General features: G+C 38.5%; 1 protein-coding gene across 3 annotated transcripts in view; it reads right to left on the bottom strand.

The window, feature by feature from the left end:
* Positions 1-27,286, bottom strand: part of CHCHD3 (coiled-coil-helix-coiled-coil-helix domain containing 3) — a 267,194-nt gene that overhangs the window by 213,413 nt on the left and 26,495 nt on the right. For all 3 annotated transcript variants that reach the window (XM_029923187.1, XM_029923195.1, XM_029923202.1), the window contains exon 3: positions 799-880. In XM_029923187.1, the coding sequence (XP_029779047.1) occupies positions 799-880 (82 nt within the window). The remainder of the gene's footprint in view (positions 1-798; positions 881-27,286) is intronic.

Genomic DNA, 27,286 nt, shown 5'->3' with positions numbered 1-27,286 from the left:
TTTTTACTAAAAAAAATTATCATGCTACTTTGATCGTTGCTTTTTATCAATGTATGGCTTTTTCATACCTTTCTGAATCAGAAAGTCTACTTGACTGTCTAGTATTCCATGGGAGGCATGTATACTAAGTCACTCATCCTGTCCCCATAATGGGCATTTTGATTGCTTCCAGTTCTCGACTATTATAAAAACACTTCAGCGAACATTCTTTCAGCTGTTAGCAGAGGTTACAATGACAATAATTGTATAGACATACAAAAGAATAAGATGTTCAAGAGCAGTTATCTCTACAGAATAGAGTTATGGAGGATTCTGATTTTTCAACCTTACGTATTTCTGCGATGTCTTCAGCTTTTTTAAGTGAGCACATTACTAATTAGTGCTATTTGTTAATATGGGCACTATGTAAAACATGTAACATTCACTGTTAGCTACAATACTGTAAACCTTAACACTCACAGTAGACTATAAATCATAAACACATTTGCTGAAAGAAACTAGCCTAAGAAATGCCTGGAGAATCCTCAAGAAATACTTCTCACATACTGAGAAACTTGGCAATAATCATGCAGCTAAGAACCACAAGAGAGATACAATGGTCACAATCAAGTGTGGGAGGAGGGTAAGGAAGGGTTTTAACAAGCACAATCCAAAACTGAAAATGGCCACGTTCATATGTTGAACACATTTCACTGCTCAAACACAAATACTGAGCCTCATTATAATCATCCCTCGTCTAAAACATTTCATAGATATGACAACAGTCCCCCCAAATCTCTCAGACATCACAAAACTCACCGTTTCTGATTTTCAGACTCTGTCTTGGCTTGCTCCAATGCCAGCTCCTCAGCCACTCTTCTTTTCAATTCTTCATCAGAAACTAGGATCCATAAACAGTGGAAGGAGAGAAAATCAGTGATTTCTTAAAAACAAAAGCAAGGTAATACTCCAGAAAACAGAGCTGAGACTAGATCTTAATGGGCAAAGTTCTGCCAGCTGGTCAGCATCTCCTTGGAACCAGCTCAGCACTGTAGAGAAGACCAATTAGTGCACTCAGGAGTAATTTAATCAAAAGTTCCCTGGTGACCTAGAAACTTCCATACCTGCCAAAATGAATAATACACTCAAGGAGCTGCTTACTGCCCAGTGGGGACTGAACCATTAAGAACAAATTCTTTACAATGGTGTCCTATCTCTTCTTAGAAGAGGGAGAGAGGCTGGGGGGGAAGGGACTTCAAGAGGAAGAGGACACCCAAACATTCCACTTTGATAATTAAACACTTTAAAGAACCATTTACCACAGGAAGAAAATCATTTGTATTTACAACCATTTTTCCATGATTTGTGAAAAAGGGCATTTATGATTTATGAAAAACCTATTTTTGAAATCTATGTCATTTTACGTCAAGTGCCAACGTAATGCCCAAGATTTCAATATCAACCCCAAAAACCAGAGACCACCAGGGAGACAGAGTCATGCATGCAAAAGCAAAGGGCATTTATTATTAAGGGCTTATAAGCTCAGACTCACAGACCAGTGCAGTGGATCCAAGCAGAGAGTCAGAACAAAGGAGGGGTAGGGCCTTTAAGGGTTTGGGAAGGGGGAGTTACCAGAAATTGTGACACAGGTATAGTGGTCCAATAACAACATTTAGGGTATTAACCAATTACAGAGTGGACCCAGGACCCTCACGTAGGGTATAACTGGCCTTAAGAAATAAGTGACTATCTATAGCTTCTATCTCTAGGCCTGCTCTTAGAAATGTTAAGGGTATTACCTGGCCTTTCCAGATTAGGTGTTACAAGGGTGGTCCCTCCTGCCTTGGGCAATGTGTGCCCTTTTATTGTCTAATGATTCTGATAAACCGACACCTAGGCCTCCAAGGTCAGAGGGAAACTTGAAGCCAGTCATGGAGTCAGTATGATTCAGACCTGCATCTTTACACCAACAATTGGAGAGAGATGCAAAAAAAAAAGTGCTGAGAACACAGCGGGAGCTTTCTAAATACCTGGTGACTTGATTTGAAACACTTGGTCTTTCCGATTGGAAGCTGTTGTACGATATGTTTTGTAGATTCTTACAGCTATGACAGCAAATCAAGTAGACAGATTCTGACATACTCCTTAAGAGCCTCCCATAAGACATAAGTAGAGACCATTTCATCTTTACTAGAAATCCACTACCCAAAAATCATGACCAAGAAAGCAGCACAAAAATTGGGGGGAATCTAGGAATACATACAGGAGCTAAGAAGTATTTCAAATGGTGGAAGCTCTAAGGTGGGAAATTAGGCAGGACTGTCTTCCTGCGCAATAACCCTTCATCTGATGATCTCCACGCTTATCAGCCCCTTGCCTCAGCGCATATCCCAAAAAACTGAATTATTATAGGACATGGTAATAAGCCTTTTTAAAATTTAGCTGACCCTGGACAATAAAAAAGAAGATATGGAAGAGGTGATAAAGATGTGTTCTCTTTTTTAAATTTTTTAATGTTTATTTACTTTTTGAAAGAGAAAGACATGGAGTGTGAGCAGGGGAGAGGCAGAGAGGGAGACACAGAATCTGAAGCAGGTCCAGGCTCTGAGCTGTCAGCACAGAGTCCAGACATGGGGCTCAAACTTATGAGTCATGAGATCGTGACTTGAGCTGAAGTCAGCCTCTTGGCAGACTGAGCCACCCAGGCACCCCTGTGTTCTCTTAGTTGTAGATTATCAGCAAACAACATTATCAAGAAGGTGAAGACAGCTGACAGAATGGGAGAAGATACTGACAAATCATAGAGCTGATAAGAGACGTGTATCCAGAATACACAAACAAAAGACAACAAAATTAAAAATGGGCAAGGGATAGAAATAGGCATTTCTCTATAAAAGATAATACAAAGGAAAAATAAGCACATGAAAAGTGACTGAAGGCGATTCATCATCAGGGAAATGCAAATCAAAACAATGATACACCAATTCAAACCCAGTATAATCAAAAAGACAAACATTAACAAGTGCTGCTGAGAAAGTGAAGAAATTTATGGCAGTATTATTCACAATATCCCAAAAGTGAGAACAACCTAGAGGCTTATCCACTGATGCATGAATAAATAAAATGTATATCCATCTCAATAAAGCTTTAGAAAGAAAAAAGAACATCATACAAAAGAGGAAGAATGGATGAAGATTAGGGAATGGAGTAAACACTGGTTGAGATCTAATCCCAACTTGGCCATCAACAATCTGAAGGACCTGGGGGAAGTTACCAGCCTCTCTGGACAGTTTTCCTCAAAAAGTTGTTCTCAAATGGATGTTCTCCAGAGTCCCTTTGAACTATATACTATGCTGCCCTCTGGCTTTTCTCCTCCTTTACCGTCCATAAGATGAGAAAGATACAAGTCTCGGCTTTGAAAAGGTCACATAAAATCAAGAAAAGAACAAGAACAGAGAATTCCGTCTACATTCAGGAAAATCTTCAGATTCTTCTGGTATTACAGGTTTTAAAACAATACAAACACCAGCAAGAGAAATTAGGCAGTAATAGCTCAGCAAAGAGTCTAAATAGAATAGTCTCTTTTTCTATTAGCTAGACTTTGAATTTTTAATTTTTAATGTTTTATTTATTTTTAAGATACAGAGAGACACAGCATGAGCAGGGGAGGGTCAGAGAGAGAGGGAGACACAGAATCTGAAGCAGGCTCCAGGCTCTGAGCTAGCTGTCAGCACAGAGTCCAATTCAGGGCTCGAATCCACGAACCGTGAGATCATGACCTGAGCCGAAGTCAGACACCTAACCAACTGAGCCACCCAGGCGCCCCTCTATTAGCTAGACTTTGTATCAATCAAGTAACCTACCCAAGTGTTGATTCCCTCAACCCAAAACAGGACCAGCTGTGTTACATGGGTGTCAAATGGCTATGAAGTTCTACACTATGCCCTCTACAAGCCGATGATTTTCACATTTTCAGCTACAAACAAGCAAAGCAACATCACACTACATTTTTTTCAAGTTGTTCAAAGCTGGCAGCTCTAATTAGTACCAAAATTGAAACAAATATTTAATCCAATTAATACTACGCAAACTATACCCTTAAGTTTCACATACCAGTTAGAATCCACACACAGTCAAGCTGATGTGTACAGTTGTAAGGATGCAGGTCTGATTCAGGTTTCCCCTCTGACCTTGAAGGCCAGCTAACACCATTAACATTTCTGGGGGCGGGCCTAAAGATGGAGGTTAAGACTAGTCATGCCCTACGTGAGGGTTCTGGGTCCACTCTGTAATTGGTTAAAGTTACTGTCAATGATGTGATGCTATAATGATTGGACCCCTGTACCTGTGTCACAATTTCCTGTAACTCCACCTTCCCAAACTCATAAAAGGCCCTGCCCCCACATGCTCATGTTCGGTGCTGGTTCCACGTGGATCCAGTGTGTCGTTGAAGTCTGTGAGCCCGAGTTTAGGCTGGCTGGGCCTAAATTCATAATAAAGCCCTTTGCTTTTGCATGCGTGATTCGGTCTCCCAGGTAATCTCTGGTTTTTGGACAATATTAAAATCCAGTCACACCACTTCCCCTGGATTTTTTTCAAATTAGCACGGCAACATTTTTTCTCAGGCAAAATTCAATCAAATTCTCAATCACAATTCAAGTGACTTTCATTCAACCAATTAAAACTAAGCTCTGGTGAGACCTCAGCATACCAGGTCTGGACCCATTTTCTAAGTGAGCTGATGAAACAGTCCCCATACTTTCCACCGTGTGTTTTTATGCCTCTTACATAGTGGCTTCCTACCTCGGGAAAAGCCAAAGTCAGCAGACAGCTTCTTATGATGGTGTGATAAACCTCAAGTGGAAAAGCAAGGACTCCATGACCAAATGGGTGGCTGGGAATGCAGCCATGCCAAAGATAGTGCAGAGAAAGAAAAGAAGCCTCGAGGCTTGTCCTCTTTCTCTATACCATCCTGCCTATCATGTCAACCTCACCACCTGCCGGGGGTGAGGTGAGAAAGAGATGGAGGTAACTTGATGCCATCTACGAAGGCCACAAGGGAAAGAGGCGGAAGTGAGAAGTTACCAGCAATGCAAAGGGCCACAAACTCCTGGAGGCCACTGAAGAAGCCACGCCCAGGGGGCCTGAAAGCTGACATCACTTATGGTCAGTAGAGAGACCCAGGCACAGCTGTCTTCCTAGTGCCCAGCTATTTCTTGAAAAGAGAAAAAAATACAATGTTGGGTCTCCCGTCCGCCCAAGGTCACAGCTGAAAAAGTAATTACCTTAGCTACAAGTGAGAATTTAAAATAACAAAAGATAAAACATGACCTGGCCTAAAGAGTTTAAAATCTTAAATAGCAAATCTAAGCCAGGCAGGAAAATAAACCAGTGTAGTAATGGGTTTTGAGCAAATCTAAGTTTCATGTTATTTGTTTTTAAATCAATAAAATACAGAAAGCAACAATATATTTCTTCTGATGGGTCTGGTCCAAAGCACAGAAGGGAAAAAGATATACCATTTGGAGACCACTATTTAAAATGGCCTTTCTGAAAACACTCTTTTCAGCTCTCAGGATCTGAACATTTTCTCAAATAAAACTGTTATTAAATTAAAAGGTCAGAGAGTTTCAGGATGGACTACTTTAAGAGAAGCACAAGAAAGGCCAACCTTGCCTATTAGCACACAGTGAGTTTCCAAGCAGATCTTAACGGACGGGCAAAGTTTGTGAAATGAGAAAAAGTGCAAAGGAGAAATGCTTAAGCCATATAAATCAGATTTGCCATGGAAATCTGCAAACCTATTTCAAGTTCAGTAAGAATGGTTCCATAGCTTTTCCATACATACAACCCTTTCCTTTTAAAATGTGTTAAGACAAAAGGGTATTTTCTTTACATACTTGAATGCTTTACTTTTAAAAATCTTCTCAAAAAAACATTTTAGTGTCTTCCTCAATGGGAAATTGTGTCTTAATGAACAAAAACACTGACATTCTCTCAATTAGTTGTAGATGATGCAACACTGACCAAAGAGCATGTGAGGAAAAAGTCAAGTATTGCAATTGCTTGGATATACCAGATCTGGCCCTAAATCCTTTATTTAAACCTATTATTCAAAATAATAAATATTTGTATGGTTGAAAGCAGCTCAATTCCTAACCTTGTTTTTAGTAAACAACATGTTTTCATTAGTCCACTAACTCTTTACTGATTGCCTAGCTATCTTTTACTCCTCTTGGCCACATTCTAAATTTCTAAGAATTTAAATTCTTTTTGTCCTAAGTTTTATGTATTTATTTGGGGCAGGGGACGGGTGGGAGCAGAGAGGGAGAAGAGAAAGAATCCCAAGCAGGCTCCACACTCATCAAAGAGCCCAATGTGGGGCTTGATTCTCACAAACCATGAGATCATGACCCGAGTCAAAATCAAGAGTCAGACGCTTAACCAGCTGAGCCACTGAGGCGCCCCTAAGAATTTAAATTCTTAAGAAATTCTGAGAATCTAAATTTCTCATTTGGGTTCACGATCAAATAAAAAAAACTCCAAGATTCCTACCTCATTCTAGATTCTAGTAATCTTAGAAATAGAATTCCATGGTCTTAATTTTCCGAGTAAGTGTAGCATAAATTCATTATGCCTCACCTGACTTCTATGTGATATGACTTGTATCTACATTGTTTTCAGAAACTAGTTCAACTACAGGGAGACAGGGAAGGAAGGAAGCAGTGAAGAGAGAGACTCCATATGCACAAGACGGTTCATACGACTCCAAAAGATGGAAGAATTTTATGAATGCCTCATCATCTATGAAAAAACAAAAACTTGAAACTACAACTATGAATCAAGATTGACATGGATTCCCTGAACCTCAAGGGACATATCAATGTCTTCTGTGACATTTTCCACCTATGACTTTGTTTTCCCTTCATTTTCTTTGCAACATCCTTACACTATAATTCCGTCCCCAGTTACAATATTTCTTAATCTCCAAAAGTTACTTAATGAAAATGATGGGTTGCCTCTTAGCAAAATGTCAGACCCTTTGGGATTTCTTCTTTCCTCCATTTCTCTTTCCAGTTTTACCATTTGCAGATGCATGACATGTCGGATTTTACAAAGCCTATTATTTTCATTTGTTAGTTTAAAAACACTGAAAAGAAACTATGAAGATCCACTGAAAGAAGGAAATAAATGTATGTAATCACATAACACAAGCAGCAGATTTTACAGAAAGACTGAAATTCTGCCAGAATTGAGATAGTTGAGCCACAGCTTATACCAGAAGACACAGCCAAATTAAATTTTCAGCTCTGTAGAAATATCCATTAATCTCATAATCTCAGTCAACTCATTAATATAAAAAAAGAATTGATTGTTTTAAATATAATAATGAAAGCATCCATGCAATCAATGAAATACAGCGCACAGTATATTAGAACTAAATGGCTCACAGCATGGGCTGCAGAATAAATCCTGTCCCACTGCTGATAAAAGGTATAAGGTTTGATTGGGAGAAGAGTCAAAAGATGACAAGGACAAATCTCTGAGGGTAGAAAGAAACATGTAACAGTTTGCCATTACCCATTTGTAGCACCGCTTACTTGGCAGACAAATAAACCTGATTAAACATCCACACACACGTATATTAAGTATGATGTTCAGCTGACAGTTATGTTAACTATCACCCAAGGATAATGTACGTTAAGATTGCCTTCAAAAACATGCCGTCTGTCGAAGTACCTGACAGAGTAATTGAGGCTACCTATACGTTACAGTTAATGACAGTGTTAGAACAAAAATTCTTCAATGCACATTCATAACCATAAATACTGAATGAGAAGGCACAGTGGTACAAAGAGTTTGGCAACCTAAACATTAGCAGCATCAAGTTAATGGTTTATTTTGTAGTATTATTGCTCCATCAGGATTTATATACCTTTGTAAATTTCTAATTTAAATGGATAATATGCAAATAATGTCCACTTTATTGTCTGCTTCGCAATCAGCACTCACGGAAACCAGCTCCATGTTCCCTTCTATGGGAAAACACACATCAATACCAGGCCGCAGAAGCTGTATGGCAACAGACAAGCTCATCAGTCATATTCTACAGTTTCCACATTTTTAAGTAGATAATTCATAAAACCAGTATTGAGAATCAGATAGATCTAGTATTTCATGTCTTAATATCCTGAATGATAGTTGCAAGACCTCATAAAGCCTCAAGGAAAATAAGATCTATAATTTAAATTAAAAAATAATAATTACCTCTGGGTATTGCTTTTTGATGCATAGCTTAATTTTTTTGTTTCAGAAATGGATGTGTTTTGTTTATGGGGATAAAACTACAAATGAAACAGCGTTAAATCTCCAACCACAAATACAGTATCTGAACCACCCAAACCTGCTTCCATTTCACTTCACTAGTCCTGAGCATGGACAAACGCAAACATTTCTCCGGGAAGACCTGTGAAATGCAAAGAGGGCCAAGCTGGAAATGAAGGGGGCTCCCATTTAGTCCAGGCTTTGCCACAATTAGGTTTTGTAGCTTTTGCTCAAAAACAGTTCGTGAGAGATGAAGTCCCACATCGGGCTCTGTGCTGACAGTGCAAAGCCTGCTTGGGATTCTCTCTCACCCTCTCTCTCTCTCTCTGCCCCTCCCCTGTTCATGACCTCTCTCTCCCTCTTGAAAGTAAATAAACATTAAAAAGAAGAAAAAACATAGGCACTGCAAAATAACACACAATGTAAGTAAAAAGTATAACTGCTACTCAAAAAAGAAATTCAAGACAAGCTCCCCACCCTTCCCCCCCATCCCCCCACAGCACTGCCACCATCACCAGGTGTCTGCTCCTGGACCCTCCTTTACGGAAAATCTGGAGCCACCACTAGTGACAGTACATTACTTACAAAGGAGAGAAGTTTACTATACTGGCTGTGGATTTCAATTTCAATGTTTAAGCTCAGTATTCTGTTCTATGGCCAACCATACAAACTTATTTTTGTTCAATTATTTTCTTCCAAATCAAGCAACCTGTAGGAATAACACAAACTAGAGGAATCAATCAATTCACTAAGTGGTAAACTCTCAATGACCTAATCCTATGCTAGGCCTTAGAAGAGATCTTGAAGGCATACGATCCCTACTATTACAGAGCACAGTCTAAGTTAGTAAATTGTGCTACTGAGGTTTAATATTAAAGAACCACACCAAGGCTGGCTGTAGTCGGGAGTGCTTCATGAAGGAGGTGCAACGTGAGCAAGTACCTACACTAGAGATGGAAAGGAAACTCAATACAGCTTATTTGGAACCAGAAAAAAATGAAAAGGTAAATTATGTTCAATTGTGAGGAGGCTTGGAAACCAAGCAGAAGTTTGGATAAGAAATGTTAAGAAACAGGGCACCATGAATAGTTGTTAACAGAGTGTTGCAGGAAGTTTATTGTGCCAAAGGTTTGCGGATAAACAGGATGGGGAAAGCATAAGGCAGTACGTGGTTCTCAAAGTATAGCCTCGTCCCCCACAACCCCCAATTCTTTCCCTTCCCAAGGGGCAGCAGCACCAGATAGAGACGCAAATATTTCAGCCCCACCCCAGGCCTAGAAATCAAAAACCCTGGGGTGGGGCCCAGCAATCTGTGTGTTAAGAAGCCCTTCCAGGTGATCCTGATGGTCCCTCAATCTTGAGAGACAGGGGCATGAGGTGATGAAGACTTGAACTTACCTACACACTGCCAGAAAAGATGTGCTGGAAGATACAAGAACTTTCATGGAAAAAACTGATCCTCTGCAACTAAGAAAGAAAGAAGTCAAAGGTGCAACCAGATGCCAGAAAATTAATACCCATGATGGTCATTAAAGAGAAGCTGTTTGGGCAAGAAAGATAATGAGTTCCATTTCAAACATACTCAATTGAAAGTAATGGGAGAATCACCACATGGAATTCAGACTTGATTTGCGACTTGGCTAGAAAGGCTGATTTGGGAATGACTATTACAGATCTGAGCTCAGTGAATTATGGGAAAAGTGTGTAGAGAGAAAAAACTAGAAGTCTGAGGAACAGGCCTTAAAAATACATCAGAGGAAGGAGGGGAGTAAAAGAGGAACACTGTGAAAGACAAAGAAGTGGAATGGAAAGGAAGAAATGATACCATGTGCACAAATGATAAAGAGAGTTCATCTCATGCGCCAATTTCACTCAACTGGCAGTAGCTGCTTGGGGTAGTGTGTGTAGAGGACTCCATGGCCAATCCAGGTCCAGTGCATTATAGTTGACCTGGAGCACTGGAGGAAGATCTGGCAGCATGACTAACAATTACCTATCATCCCATGGAGTGCATGGAAATCAGACTGTGTGGGCATCAGGAATCATGGGAAGAGAGCAATGGTGGGCAGCAATTACAAGCCTCTCTTTTCAAAAGCAAGAACGAGGTGGAAATTTTATAAATAAAAGATGATTTTCACAAAAAGTGGCAATCTGTGCATGTCTAATGGGCAGCCATAATAAATAATCTGTAACTAAACTGTCAAGAGACTGATGAATGCTACTTGTTGTTTCTCAGTAATTTAGAAAATACAATGTATACATTACTCCTAAGGATATGGTTGGTTAATGTATCATAATGAAGACCAACTAAAATTTATAAATGCTCTTCCAGTCCACTTTTCTCATTACCACCCTGTTGCAATGTTCATAGCACAATTTTTAAAGTGTATTTATAATAGTGAAACAGAGTGGACAAGCCCACTCCATGCACTAAAAAGCTTTAACCAAGACTAATGTCCTTCCCTAAATAATTTGTTTTGGTAAATACAACGTCAAATATGACTCTGATCGATACTTAGAGTCATAAATCAATCTTCCCTCTTCCTAGTGTTATGAACAAGTGTGTGCTTTTTGGCAGTAAAAACTGTATTTTATCTAAAAATTCATTAATCACTAATAAAATAACTGATTAAATAATACACAAATAAAGTAATACATAGGATATTTAGTTCTTCAAACTGTGACCAACATTATTTTCTAATTTATCTTTGCATGAAATCAAACCCCAAGAAAAGCAGAAGACTCAAAAGTCTGAAAAATATATCTACCTCCTAATCCACCTAACGTGCTATAGCTCTGGGAAATGTCAACTGACCCCAAACTGAAGACTTTTATTCTTTTGAATGAAAATACAATTTTTGTCCCAATTATGGCCCTTTGGAGAAGGAAGAAAACTACAGAGTCCTATTTCTAGATACTGGCCCACTATTAGACAGTAGAAACAGTAACAGGATCACAGAGAGACCCCTGGGCTTCAGTGACTTCATTTATAGCCCATTAAGTGTGAGATGCCAAAGAACCTATTTAACACACTAGCTAACCACTACAGAACAGTGGCCTCTCCCGGGAAGTTTTTAAAAAAGCAATTCAGGTTTAACACCCATGTTTAATTTATATTTTACTTATGGTACTTCAAATATATTAAAACTGTGAGACAACATAATACACATTGGTATTATATTTTTCATTAAGCTATATAGTGCAATATGCTGAGCTTTGTTTTTTTTAATTTAACTCACATTGTAATAATTAGATTGGCCTCTTTTTTGAAGTAAAATTATATCAATAGCCCTGTTTATTTTTTCGTTCAGCTAAAGTAACGAATTTCCACTTATTGTTCAGAACAAAAGAATTTCAATGTAGTCATAATCTCTAGTAAAGCAAAAATAATTCTCTGTGAGGCATTACGGAAGCTGTGCATCAGTGGATCAAGGCTGACTGCACCATCTTTAAAACACAAGACCATGCACAAGGACTGCAAGACCAAAGCCCTTGTCCTGTCTTTAATTTAAATCCAAGAATGCACTTAACCTTTTTTCAAGAAGTAAAATAAATTACCCACAGTGAAGTTAGGCTGAACAGAATAGTAAAAACATTTACTATGATTATATTCCTAAGGATCCACAAACTTCCTCAATACCAGTGTTAATACGGAGAAAGGCAGTAGAACCCTTTCTTCTCATTCATTAGTGTGTCATTTTTATAACTTAACACCAGGTGCCATGTAAGGTTTCAGGAAGTAAACCCTTCGGAATGCCTGGGGCTCTCCGAGATTGTAATGAAAACAGGTGCTTCCTTGAAATCAGCAGTTTTCTCCCTTATCAGACCCATGCTACTTTCTTTTAGCAAACATTTTGTAATAGTCCCTTTACCATCCTGAACATAAATGATAATCTGACACAAAACGTTTTAATCAGTAGAGTACACTGTTACAAGACACTTCTTTATAATAAAATAATGGCTTTTCACTAAGTAAATGCTCAAACCTAACCACACCAGAAGATGTAACAAGGGGCACCTGGGTGGCTCAATCGGTTAAGCATCCGACTCTTAATTTCAGCTCAGGTCATATCTCACGGTTCATGAGATCAAGCCCACATTGGGCTCAGCGCTGACAGTGCAGAGCCTGCTTGGGATTCTCTCTCTCCTGCTCTAGCTCCTCCCCTGCTCTCGCTCGCGCCCTCTCTCTCTCTCTCTCTCTCTCTCTCTCTCTCTCTCTCTCTCTCAAAAACAATAAAAGACGTAACCAAAGAGTCTGAATCTTGAGCTTTTATATTAAATCACCACAAATGCAATAGATACAATTAGTGTTACACAGCAGCTGCATTCTTAGAAAATTCAGTATATCTTAAAACAATACAAAACAGACTTTCTGCTTCTATATTATACTTGTTTAAGTTCTGGGCTGAGTAAGCAGGTTTTCAACTGCATAAATTTCTAATGGGACATTCAGAAAATTGAGGGCACAGGACAATTCTTCAAGGGGCAGAACTATCCCAGGCCTTGAAAGACATCTAGATCCTTGCCCATACCGTGGGACACCAGGAGCTCCCTTACAAATTTCTTAAATGTCCATCTGGAAACAGTACTGCCCCATCCCTGAGTGCCACTGCTTTAGCCTAAACTAAAATATTCACTCTGATAGAAGAAAAACATGGGAAACCTAGCTACTTTATGGTCTGTATGACCAATGATATAGTCGCAAATAATGCACTGATAGTAATACAGATTTTTTTGTTGTTTTATGTTTATTTATTTTGAGAGAGAGAGAGAGCATAAGCAGGAGAGAGGGACAGAGTGAGAGTGAGAGAGAATCCCAAGGAGGCTCCGCGTTGTCAGCACGGAGCCAGATGTGGGGCTAGAGCCCACAAACCATCATGACCTGAGCTGAAATCAGGAGCCAGACACTTCCTGACTGAGCCATCCGGGTGCCCCATAATATGGATTTTCCAAACACAGATAAAAATCTGGTGGGAACTGCAAAATGTGTTCTGCCAACAGGATCTCTGTCCCAAGGTGCCCAAGTATTCCTAGCTTCCTCTCTCTCCATACTCACTAAAATCACATTTGCCAGGTCCGACTCATACAGATCATCTTCATTTTCCTTAAGGTACCCCAAAACCACTTTCTGCTAATCATCAACTTGTCTATTTTTTTCTCCTCTGATGCCTCAAGATGAGTTCTTCAAGGATGAAGGCTCCATCAGGAATTTAGTAGAAATGGAAAGGTGGGTACAAATTACAGCCTGAAGACTCCAGCTCAGTCATGAAACCACATTAATACACAGAGGTATGGAGGATACTCATCTACCCACAACCTATTCCAATGTTTTCATCATTAAGCGCCCACAGACACTTTCAGGTTAATGCCTTTAAGAGAACAATTTCCCAAACATTACACACTTCCCATCAAAACTGTCTACATCTGATGGTTCGTGACCAATTACAGCTATATGTTTCATAAGTGACAATATCAAAATAAACACTGAACAAATAGTTCAATAGGCCATATCATTTTTATATTGCAGGAAAATGAGAGAGGTATTTAAAGTTACTTACTCTAAATTAACTGGTAATAATTCACAGAGTCTTTCTTGAAATTAAGGAAGTGAAAGGTTTAGTAAGGACTAATTTCTCTATAAACACCAAAATAAATTAGTTTTCACTATAGCATGTAATAGAAAAACTAGCATAAATTATAGGAAGGCAGCAAGAATGACTACAATCTAAATACACATGATACTTTAAAAAATTTATGTCATTTTTAAGTACCTTCAGCAATTGGATCCAGTCTTTTAAAAAATGCTATCCGGAAAAGGTCCCTAGAAATATTCTAGTAAGACAAATAATTAGAATACCAACTTATTTTCTGTAAACAGCAACTTCTAATATACATGATAATTTCGTAAAATAATTTGCTAAGTAATTAGAGATTTCCTCACAGGGAATTTTCTTACCAAATCCTCCCTTTCACCCCATTGCCCCCCTGTTAGTAGAAGTAAACATAATTCTCTAATTTCATGACAAATTGCAAATTAAATGAACCCAAATAAATTTTACTGTTTTAACATTTTAAATGGCTTTAACGTATTTTATCTGTAATATAGTTTCTAGAGGATTTCATAGTAAAAAGTAAGACATTATACACACATAATATAAATATCTTTAAGAGAATACTATGAAATGTTCAGATTTAAATCTATATGAATCTGAAACATAGCATGATAACAGGAATAGTATAACGTGCCACACGTGTGTGTGTGTGTGTGTGTGTGTGTGTGTGTGTGTGTGTGTAGCATGGGACTATGAAATAGAGAAGCACATCATATTTGATTTCTCTGAAATGGACAGTAAAACAGAGTTCAATGAGAGGCCAGACAAAGCTATTTTAATTAAAGACCCTGGTGTTCTCTTCCTGACTTTCCCCTCTGTGACTTAAATTCTTAGCAGTAAATTATCAATAAGGTTTTTCTTGAAGATGAAGTAAATTACGGAGTTATTTTAAGGCCAATGATAAACATCATTACCAAAAAAAAAAAAAACTAGAATGATGCTCTATTCAACAGAAGAACCACCAGCATTTGAATTTTAAAATCTTGACTACTGTATAGCATTTCATTGAGCCAATACCTTCACAAGAGGCTATTTTAAGTCATATATTCTTCAGAATGTTGAAATGATATGATTCACAATTTTTTTCCAAAGGATAGAACAGATCATGCAACTAAAAAAAAACTGGACTAAACTAAGGGCTGCTGGAGGGAAGGGGTGACGAGCTGGGGAGGCTGGACGGGAGATGAAGATTAAGGAGGGCACTTCTTGCGATGAGCACTGGGACTTCTACGTAAGTGGTGAGTTACTGAACTCTACTCCGGAAACTAGTATCATACTATATGTTAACTGACTGGAATTTTAATAAAAACCTGAAGCAGAAAGAAAAAAGGAAAAGAATTGTGGTGCGCCTCTTGTGAGAATTTAGGATCTGGCCTGATGTCGAGGTCCAACGACATAAGTATTTTACCTTCTGATCTCCAAGGTTCACGTATTTATTATAAATGAATTTAATCTGGCAGTAACAAGAGTTATTTTTAATTTCTTTCCTTTTCTTCGAATACTTTCAAAGTCATAGCTTATGATGAATGATGAGTAGACTATAGGGTAAAGTAAAATTGATGTTGACCCAGTACTGTCTAAAAACTCATTTTCATGGTCCATTTAAATGACTATTAGAAACATGAAGGCTGGTAGCAAAGAGAAAGATTTAGATAACAAAGGAGAGAACACATATTTTATATATAAAGCAATGAGAAACAGGAAGCAATCTCAATAACCAAAACAGGAAAATAGTCAAAATAGTAAAACAGCGGAGCCAGATTATGCAATATAGTGCTGATAATAAAAAATAGGCTTCAAAGAATATTAATTCATGAAAGGATTGTCACAAGTAAGAAAGACAAGAACCTAAACTGACCATATTGTTTGATCATTTTGTTTTGCGAAAGTTAAATGTCTACTACTGAAAAGAGAGTAAGGAAACCATCACAAAGAAATACATATACATACAGAGTCTAAAATGATATATATATAAATTGATAATAATGATATCTTTAAATCTGGGGGGGATGGATCATTTTTCTCTTTCTTTACACTTAATTGTACTTTTTACCAAAAACACACTTTTACGTCCCTAGTCACTTAAAAGGTTATTTTTGTAAAATGCCTAAATAGACAATTCCAGTTTCTGAAAAACACCTTTATCAATTCAATCATGAATATTAAAATTACAAAATAGATCAGATTAGCTATTAGACATTAAAACCTCACTTATACCAAAAAGGAGTCAGATGGGATTTAAGAGTCTGAAAGTGAGCATCCCCACAAGATTCAAGAAAACAAAATTGGTTTCTGTTTTTTCCCTTTTACCCCACAGCCATCCTGCCTACACCCCATTATTAACAGACTATGTATTCTTAAAAGGCAAACTACTCAAAGAAAGTATAATCATAGACCATTATTGTAATAATGCTTGGGGGAGCAGAATTTATAGCATGGTTTCTTATGTGCTACCTAGAAGCATACCACATGAGGGCTATCTGCTAAAGAATTCTTTTGTATTGAAAATGAGATTCAAAGTGTCGGAAAAACAATACTTGATGGACATTTTTATTAAATACAGGTAGAAAATGGGGTAGGGGAGCCTCAGAGTCAAAATATTCTCTTCGCACTTCATTGTTCCAGAAGCATTTAATTTTTTGTCTTCCATTTAGATTTTTCAATTGATAACACCAATGGCCCTAGTATGATGAATGATAATATGTTATCAAGGACAGCTGATGAAAAATTCTTAGTCAGTGACTTAAGCAATCAACTGAGGTTAAGCAAGTCAGATAAAGGAATGAAAGATAACCACTGATCGGATTTTCTACATGATGCAACAAATAACCCGCAACATAATGATAGGAAAGCTCTATGGAGATCCATTTCCTACATGCAGCAGTCACCACTACAGAGTCACTACATTTGGGGATGTTCTAGAAAATCTATAAATTGTCCATTTTGGCTGTGAAACAGACATATAGTCCTATTTATTTTATTCCACAGAGGCACAGGTTAAAAGAAAACAGAACTTCAACTATAAATTTAAACTATATTATATCTATCATTATAGTCTTTGCTGCCACCAGCAAAATAAAACATTTAATGTTCTTCACTTGCTGATTAGATTTATACTTAGTAGGAAATACATATCAAAATTTAGCCTGGCTTCCTTAAAATGGAATCTGACAACTTCTCACTGGGGCTTCATGGCCTGAAGCATCTCTAGTGAAAGCTATTATTCAATGTACCAAACTCTCATTTTTTTTGAAGTTGCTTAGTACATGTACACACTACAATCACTAGCTAAGACAAAAAGGTTTTAAATATCTATTTGTGAGAACTGTATCTCAATAACAAATATCAAAATCATCACTTTTCACAAAGCTTTCAAGACAGAGTAGCAATGACAAATGACAGGATACTGTAACAGATACTATAGCTTTATCGTGAGTTTAATCTTCATCATATTTATTTGGGTTTAAAGGAAAATCAAACTAAATTATTCATTCCTTATAGTAGCAGAGAAATCCTCAGATACTGTTTATGCAGTTTGAATATAAACTGAAAATATCAAGTCTTCTCAATTTTTCATCCATACTACTAAATCAGGAATAACTAAAATCCAAATAAGAATTCAGACATGTGACAAGATGAAGTCTTTGTCACCAAACTATGCCAACGTTACTCAGCTCTGTTCTGAAAAGAACCTGTGTCTCAGGGATGCCCAAATTTTCAGCACTTAAAATCTTGGCTATATCCTCTTCCAGCCTCACCTACGAATCCAGAGAAAATTATGAACTTCAACTAACTAACACAGCACAGGAGGCCTCCGGGGGCAACTTCTGGTTGGGCACACGGCCGATAAGAATAAAGACTGCCTCCCTCGCAGTGGGGTGCCCTCCTGACCGTGTTCTGTTCGCGCACAAGGCGTGTGAAGCTTCTGAGTCACTTCCCACAGCAGAGGCCGGAGGACAGGTGGCGGCCATTTTGGATCACATATAGAGAAAGGAAACACCCTAGAGATGAAGAGCAATAAGCCAGGAGTCTGGGTCCCAATAAAAAGGAATCATCAAATTACCCAAAATGTATAGGAGAGAAAAATAAAATTCTAACTTGTGAACCACTGTTACTTAGGGTCTCCATTCGACAGCTGAACCGCTCTTCTATCCTATATACCTTGATAAAATATGGCAAAAATTCAAAGTTCTAATCCACCCTTTCTCAGACCTCAAAGAATCAATGACAGTCTCAAAAACATGCACAATTGAGAAGGGAGGGGAGAAAAGGGGAGGCAAGAGAAAGGGAAGGGACACTTAAGAACTAGCTCTGTTGGGGGGAGGGGAAGAAGGAAAGAGAGTTGGGGAGAGAGAGGGACACAAAACTTGAGAGACTATTGAATACTGAAAACGAACTGAGGGCTGAAGCGGGGAGGGGGGGGAGAGGTGGAGGTGATGGAGGAGGGCACTTGTGGGGAAGAGCACTGGGTGTTGTATGGAAACTAATTTGACAATAAACTACTTTAAAAAAGAAACGAATCACACACACACAAAAAAGAACTAGCTCTGTTGAGCATCCTGAAAAGAATTGGAAGAGTTTTGAGGGCAGAATACTATGTTTGTCCTAGGGAAAGTTCCTCCTCCCGATGTGCATAAGAAAAGGAAACTGGAAAATAACTCAGGTGTTGGGTCCATTCCAGGGTTAGTCATTTGAGCAAGTTATTCAATTTCTTTAGAAGAGCCTCAGTTTCATTACTCCTAAAAAGAGAGGCATGGATCAGATCACCTCTGATGTTCCTTTCATCAACCTGACCCTGAACCTGTGCTTCTCTACCCATGATGACACAGCAGAGCAGCTAAGAAGTCAGCTCTGGAGTCAGCGTGCCTAGCCCTAAAACCCAGCTCTACCATTGTTACATGTGAATCTTTGGTCATTAGCTTCCCTGTGACTCAGCTTCGTCACCTGTAAAATAAGGATGATAAGAGTAACCATAACAGAGGATTTCGGTGGGAAATATATATCCTAATGTATGTCCATACCTCATCAGATTACATTTTAGCTCTCATAAACCTACTTTATCTAAAGACCTATACATGTAGTCCTCAAATTTCAAATAAATAGCAATTTACAGATTACGCATCAAAAATCACAAATTAGGGGCACCTGGGTTGTTCAGTCAGTTAAACATCTGACTTCGGCTCAGGTCATGATCTCACCACTCGTGAGTTTAAGCCCCACATCCGGCTCTGTGCTGACAGCTTAGGGTCTGGAGCCAGCTTCAGATTCTGTGCCTCTCTCTACCCTTCCCCCACTAGCACTCTGTCTGGCTCGCTTTCAAAAATAAACATTAAGAAATTTCTATTTTTTTAAATCACAAATTACTTTTTCTACCCTGGCAATTCTTCAAGGCTTCATCTTGCCATTTACTTCCTGTTTAATAGAGCCTAACATCATCATTCTGCCCGCAAAACAATAATTCACTAACTTTCCACCCCGTTCTGGAAAGTCAAACCTTTAAGAGAAAATGTTTCGGCTATCCCAAAGTTTGCTGAGGATCTGACTACCTGAAGGAATGGTCTCAATTTTCTTCCTTCACTCTTCTCATGCAGCATTTTATAGAGCAGCCAAGGGCCCAAAACAGATCCTCTTATGTCCTCCTTTCCTATAGATTTGTTTTAATTGCAAATTCACCAAGCAGAATTTGAAATAGAATGATTATGTCCCAAGTTTATTTTCCCCATCTCCACCCCCTCCAATCATCCACCAAATACATCCTGTTCTGGATGTACCATCTAGGAACCCCACTTACACTATTCTACGCTCTGCTACTAACTTTCAGGAACTCCTAAAGCCCAAAACAAACAACGGGACTACTTCAATGCTCCCTTTGATATGCTAACTGTTCCTAAGAGGACTTCAACTATCAGCTACAAAATAAACATTAGTTTAGGTCTAAAACAGCCTGCTTGGGCGTAAGTTAGGTAAAATATTAATATATTAAAGCTGCTGGTAATGTTTTTAGCATTAATGTTAAAAATCTGTAAGAAAATAATTATTTTAAGCATGCAGTGACTGATTTGCTGTATTCTTAAGAAATGCAAATTATATCCAGAGGCCCTTTTTTTTGTAGTACAGCATGTCCAATTTCATAAAAGATGTAAATGGAGAACCATAATCCACTTAAACATATTCACTTAACAGAAAGCTTTGTTGAAACACACCGATTTTTTCCCCTTTTTAATGAGCAATACTTGTACTTTTACAATCTTAAGAATGCTTCTCGTACTCAAGCTGCAGTAATATTTCTGCCCTTCCCTCAGATTCTCTCGAACTATCTTAGGTCTTCCCTTTAAGCACCTAAATCACTGTTTTTAAACCCCCTTGCCACATAGGAGATGGAACACCAAGAGCACATCCTCTGAGGGAGTCATAAATGACTGGCTCCCTCCTGCCACCCATCCTCACCCCAGGAAGAAGTAGGGAGCTTGGCATCCTTGCCAGGTGAGACTCATCACCGCAGTCAACTCTGCAATAACACAGGGACCAAGCAGGGCCGATACGCTGCTGAAGTCATTCCAAACTGGCTGCGGTCTGCGCCAATGTGTACCTGTCTCTGCAAAGTGGCTCCCTGGTGCAGACACCGAGGAGATGTTTCACTTGCCTTCCGGAAGCTCTTCCCCTGCTAGACATTCCAACAGCCGAAGCTTCGCTCACTGCTTCTCAAAGTACAAATCCTCTCAATAATACAATCTTTAAGAAACTCTTTTGTAATTTTTTTAAAGAATCTGTAATTTATATGTTACATGATAAAGTAATTATAAGTTTAAAACATCTGACCTTAAATTACTAACATTACTGACACGACAAAGTTGTGACCTTCCCAGACCGTTTACAATATATCATGATAAAACTTGTTCTAGTCTTTACTTATGCAAAAAAAAAAATGTTTTCCAAAGTAAAACCAGGGGTGCCTGGGTAGCTCCGTCAGTTAAGCATCCAACTTTGGCTCAGGTCATGATCTCACAACTGGTGAATTCAAGCTCAGACCCTGCAGCCTGCTTTTGGATACTGTCTCCCTCTCTCTCTGCTCCTTCCCTGCTTGTGTTCTGTCTCTCTCAAAAATAATAAACATTGAAAAAAAAGTAAAATCATATGTATATTGGTTATATAAAAACATATATAAGTCTGTAATTGCAGAGTTGACTGTAGTGATGAGTATGTAAAACCATACATATATTAAAAAGTATTTTCAGGGGCGCCTGGGTGACTCAGTCAGTTAAGCGTCCGGCTTCAGCTCAGGTCATGATCTCACGGTTCATGGGTTCGAGCCCAGTGTCAGGCTTTGCTGACAGCTAGCTCAGAGCCTGGAGCCTGCTTTGGATTCTGTGTCTCCCTCTCTCTATGACCCTCCCCTGCTCATGCTGTCTCTGTCTCTCAAACATAAATTTAAAAACATTAAAAAAAACATTTTTAAGTATTTTTAAATATGGTATCAAAAACAGACAAAAAAATCCTTCCATGACCTAATGTTCAGAATTCTTACATTTTGCATTCCAACTGCCTAAAGTGGTTAAGGTAAAGTAAGTAATTTAATTTTAGAGCTTTTTGTTTTATTTCTAAATGACAAGATAAGAGAGGGGCACCTGAGTGGCTCAGTCAGATAAGAGGCCAACTTCAGCTCGGGTCATGATCACATGGTTCATGAGTTTAAGCCCCCTGCATCAGGCTCGGTGCTAATGGCTCAGAGCCTAGAGTCTGCTTCGGATTCTGTGTCTCCCTCTCCCTCTGCCCCTCTCCTGCTCATGCTCCATCTCTCTCTCTTTCTCTCTCAAAAATAAATAAACAGGTAAAAAAAAATTAATAAGACATGAGAGATTTCTGGATGCTACTTGTAAATGCAAACAAATTTGATGGAGGATAGCTTTTATTCCCAATAAATTAAAAACAAAACTGAATATAATAATCACCGTATTTTTCTTTTTAGCATTTTGTATTAAATTATTAGACACACCTCAATGGGTTATATGAGAATTTTTATCAAATAAATACAGCTTACTAATCTAGTGAAAAGCAACCTGAAGCTAATTTTCAAAACTATCATCATTTTTATGATGTTCATTAACCTGCTTTTCATCTTCAGTGTCCCATATGTTTCCAGACTTTAACCAATAATCCATTATGGACATAAATCAAATACTCCATGACTAGGAATAAAAATTTTAAACTACTTAAATGTCTCCTTGCCAAGGCAGGTGGGAGTACGTGTAATAAACCAACTGTGGGAGAAAGCAAATGAGGGACTGAAACCTATTTGCCTGATCTCCACTAACAATCACAAAACTCATTAGATAAGCAAAGAGAATATTTGAATAACTGTTTTACTGGTTGATTTGTTCACAGAAATTAAAATATCTTCCATTAGACTTTTAACAGCAATGTGCTCTCCGGAACATTGGCATTCAAGTCCCCCAGATGGAAAACAGTGCTTGCGAACAGTACAAAATACCAACCTACACAGACCTGGGTTCTTTCAAACTTCTTTCCTATGAATTGGATAAATGCTTATGTTTTAGGACTCCAGAAGTTTCCTAATGAGAATCAAATAGCAAAATAAAAGTTAATGCAGGCACAGGGAAGTTATACACACACACACACACACACACACACACACACACCATAAAAGAAGAGGTACTCGAATAAAAAAAAGTGCACTACCATCAATGCCAAATTTAAAGATCTGTCCTCAGATACTTAGGACTTAATAGCATTCTCCAGCCCTATCAGGCCAAAAGCTGTTGCAAACGGCTGTAGAAAAATCACTAACCAAAGAGTAGAGGGAAAGAACGTGTGTGAAGAGAAGTCTGGCAGTTGTCTCTGCAGGGCTGACGTGGGGAAGGAAACGTGGCAGGTTTGCAAGCACCGCCCCCCCCCGCCCCCGCCCCACGGGAGGGAGACGAGGCTGACGAGGAGGCTACGCCAGTGTGCCCACGCCAGTGTGCCCCACGCGTTCCTCGGCTGTGGGACCGAGGAAGCTGGCCTGGGCCAAGCAGCGACACACCCTTCTTGTGTACTTGGGGGGGGGGGGGGGGGCTACAATCCTGCTGCATGGCAAACGTGCCAAGGGGGTTTCTTCCCTCTACCTACAGCTCCTCCTGGCACACCATCCAAGTTATTTCATATCTCTGAAGCTACAACTAAGTCAGACAGAGGGGCCTTAACAGTTAAAAAGAAAACAGCCTACATATTCCCCGCCTAAGGGAAGAAATAAAATGTTTTTGAGTGGTTATCTCCTTTTTAACTAACAGAAGAACTGGCAGAATTATGCTTTCGGTAGGTATAGGAACAAGTACAATACACTTAAGCTGTCAGATCTGACAAGTGATGAAGAGGTTCCGTCTCACCAGGTGGAAAGCGATAAAACAAACCTTTTCTGGGTCACCTAATGCAAACAAAGCCATTTCCACACTTCAGGTCCCGTCTGTGCCCCATGTACCAGTCATTACTGACAGAGACCTGAGACGCTCTCTGACAGTCATTCTCATTAAAACAAACTGCCCACAAGGAGCTAAAATACAGAAGACTAGCGCTTTTTAATCATGAAAATACCAAACCCCAATAGAATACCTTGAAGGGACAGGAGGGTAGAGAACGGACTAGAATCAGAAGAAACAAATAATTTACCAGGTTCTAACCATTTTTAAATTAAAGTGAACTTTAATATTTACCCTCAAGAATCTAACAACATATGGACACCTTAATTATTCTTCCTTTTTTTATGAATCTTTATATCATTAGCATATATTTTTGGTTTTGCAATTTGGTTATTTAACCTTTATCAAGTACCTAGTATGTGCCAAGACCAGCAGGTAACATAATGTGTACTGGAATGAGGGCCAATATGGTCCTAATGCAGTTTGTCACCTGGGAATTCTGAGGTTCATAAACTTGATTAGAAAAGTAATGCATTTTTATTTGTGCTAACTTCTAAATTAAAGTGAGCATTTCCTTTGATTATGAATGACAGCCTAAAATAAATTAGTATTTAGACACAGTACCTGTGATTTTGTCACCAAATCACATTTTCATAACATATAATAGTTTCTCAAAATATCAATAATTATCTCAAAAATAGATAATATAATAGTTTCTTTCAGACATCTGAAAATATCGATAATTCATCTCATCACTACTCAGAAGTAACAGTAAAACACCAGATCCTTTTATTTAGTGTGCTTGTAACAAGTCAGTATACTATTATATTACAAATGTGGGTCCTTCAGTATCTTGAAAATGTTATAATTGGTTTCCTTTGTAATGTTAATGTATTTTATGTATTGATAAAAACATTATTCTGAGAATGGATACACACGCTTCACCAGAACTCCAAAGAGGACAGCGGTAGAAAACGGTTAACATCGTCTGATCCAGGAGAACGCACAAGTTTGCAGTGAAGACCAACGCTTAAATCCGGATGTTGTGGCCTGTGACCTAAGCAACTCATTTAACCTCTCAAAGCCTCAGGTCCCTCATTTGCAAATATTTGTCAAAGTTGATGGATCGTGATAATGCATGAAAGAACATGAATCAAACTTTAGATGATGCCAAACTATGGTTGAGATACCATAGTTAATAGCATATATACATCAATACGACTTCTCTAAAAGATTTAACCAAAAGTTTCACACTAAAGACAGAGGTAAAAGAGGGTATTTTACAGTCTTACAATCCTAACTCTATAAAGTGTCTTATCCTTAGGTCATTTTATAAAGGTAATCCAGGGGGCCCCTGGGTGGCTCAGTGGGTTAAGCGTTGACTTTGGCTCAGGTCATGATCTCAGTTTGTGAGTTTGAGGCCCATATCGGGCTCTGTGCTGACAGCTCAGAGTCTGGAGCCTGCTTCGAATTCTGTATCTCCCTCTCCCTCTGCCCTTCCTCTACTCATGCTGTCTCTATCTCTCTATCTCAATCTCTCTCTCTCTCAAAAATAAATATTAAAAATTTTTCAAATAAATACATAATCCAGAAAAACCAAAACAAGATATGAACTAAACTCAGAGCCACAGTTCATTATTCTATACAATCATCTAAATTTTTGTCACTCAAGAAAAGGATACCTTACCTGAGTTGAATCAACAAGAGCAATACTAAGTTATATTTAAGATGCTAATGTGGTTTGTCCTCCAGCAAAAATCAGTCTCATCACTTTACCTTACCACAGAGTACAACATGTTTATACACTGCTCTGAAATGCCTTTTTGCTCAAATATGATTTACACATTTTAAAAATCATAGATCTAATGACAGGTGGAAAAAACCCACCTGTGATGTCTGAATTTAAAATAGCTAAATTATGAAAACATTATCTCAACTAATGCAGGCCCAAAAAGAAGTCTTTAATTTTTAAAGACTGGGGGACAGAAGGAAAAGAAGACAGATATAGATAATCCAAAAAATCAAATGCCGTTGCTTTAGTTTTGGATCCAGTAGGCGTTATAGAATCAATTAGTGAACAACTACCTTACAGAGACAGCAGTCATGAGCTGTGGGTATAATTCAGGAGGGAAAAGAAAAGAAAACAATTTGTACCTGCCAGTATTCTAACACAAGGCTGGAAAAATAATCTACACCCATAACTTTAAATGACTACAAAGCAACAAGAATTTTAATCCATCACTGTGAACAACATAAAACAATAAAATAACTAGACGAAACTGAGTGTGCCAAGAGTTAAGAAGAGATCCGAGTGCCACAGGGATGATCGGGGAAGGCATTTTGGAAGAGGCAGGAGTTTACTGATTTTCAAGACAAATCTGGCCTAATGGGGAGAGGATGACAAGGAAGGAAAAGACCACGAGGCAGGGCGGGAACAGGACCATAGGGCCAGTTTAGAAAGTCACAAGAGGAGACCTCCTTTCTGAATTAAATCAACAAAACAGCTACTCATTATTTCCATCCACTACCAAAAGGTAAGTGTGAGAATTGTCCCCCCCAAAATAATATAAAACCTTCCAGACACAATAGTGACATAATATTTAGAGAACAGCAACAATATAAAAACAGATGTACTCCCCAAGCAAGCCTCAAAATACATAAAAATTCACAAAGCGAGAGAGGATTTCAGATTTCTGAAGGCGAAGAACCAGGTAACATGTCAGCCCTAAAGCCATAAAGAATGTGTTAATTTAAAGTATTGGACACCTGGTATTTTAGCAAAATTTTTCAATTTTGTAATTTTTTATTCTGAAATAATTTCAACTTGCAGATAAATTGCAAGACTACAAAAAAAATCCCCGTGTCTCCTTCATTCAGCTTTCCCAACTACCATTTACCATATAGGGGCGCCTGGGTGGCTCAGTCAGTTAAGCATCGATTCTTAGTTTCAGCTCAGGTCATGATCTCCTGGTTCCTGAGTCTGAGCCCCACTGTGGGCTCTGCACTGCCAGCACGGTGCCTGCTTGGGACGCTCTCTCTTCCCTTCCCCTGCTGGTGTGCTCGCACATTCTCTTTCTCAAAATGAATAAAACTTAAAAAAAACATTTACCAGATATAGTTGATCATTTTCTCTCTCCACGTACACACACACATTCTTCTGCGACATGTGACAGTTGCAGACTTGATGCCCTCACACCTCAATACTCCTGTGATTTCTGAAACACAATCTGTTATATAATCACAGGACAATGATCAAAATTAAGAAATGAGCAATCATCAACACTATAATCTCATTCTATTTTACCAATTGTCCACACATGCCCCCCCAAAAAAAAACCTGATCAGATCTATCTAATCCTGGATCATACACATCTAGTTACCATATTTCCTTAGACACATGATTTTGTTAATTTATTAAAAACTAATTTAAATTTCATAAACCCAGGAGAAATAGTGCCCAGAAATCTTATCCTACTTAATTTTTCAGTTGTATTTACATGCACTATTATGGTCTTCCACGTTTAAAACAAAACAAAAAAAGACAGAAGCTTACCTACACTATTTAAGCATATGAAGCATAGTAAATGTTTCTCACCCATAAGGAGGCTCACGAGACTATGCTGTACTCTTGTTGGCTGTTTATTGCCGTTTCTCATTTAGCCATCAGCACCCTGAGAACAAAAGCCCCACTCATCTTTGTATCTCTTGTAACATATATGTAACTTTGGCTTTAGGAAGGCGTTTCAACAGGACAGAGAGAACAGGGCTATCTTTTCAGGTAAAGCTCTCCATTAAGAGTCTCCATGAAAGAGAAATGAAAATTGTACATTAAAACGATTAGAGATTAACCGTGTCTGAATGTAAAACAGTATCCTTAACTGCAGCGTTAACCACTTAGAACAAAGAAAGCCATCCCACATTCCACACGTCCTCTATTAGCCCCTGGACAGTGACTCC

This window comes from Suricata suricatta, chromosome 2, assembly GCF_006229205.1.
Source record: "Suricata suricatta isolate VVHF042 chromosome 2, meerkat_22Aug2017_6uvM2_HiC, whole genome shotgun sequence".
Taxonomy (NCBI): Eukaryota; Metazoa; Chordata; class Mammalia; order Carnivora; family Herpestidae; genus Suricata; species Suricata suricatta.
The sequence above is the reverse complement of the archived record's forward strand: the minus strand, read 5'-3'. Positions and strand labels throughout refer to the sequence as shown.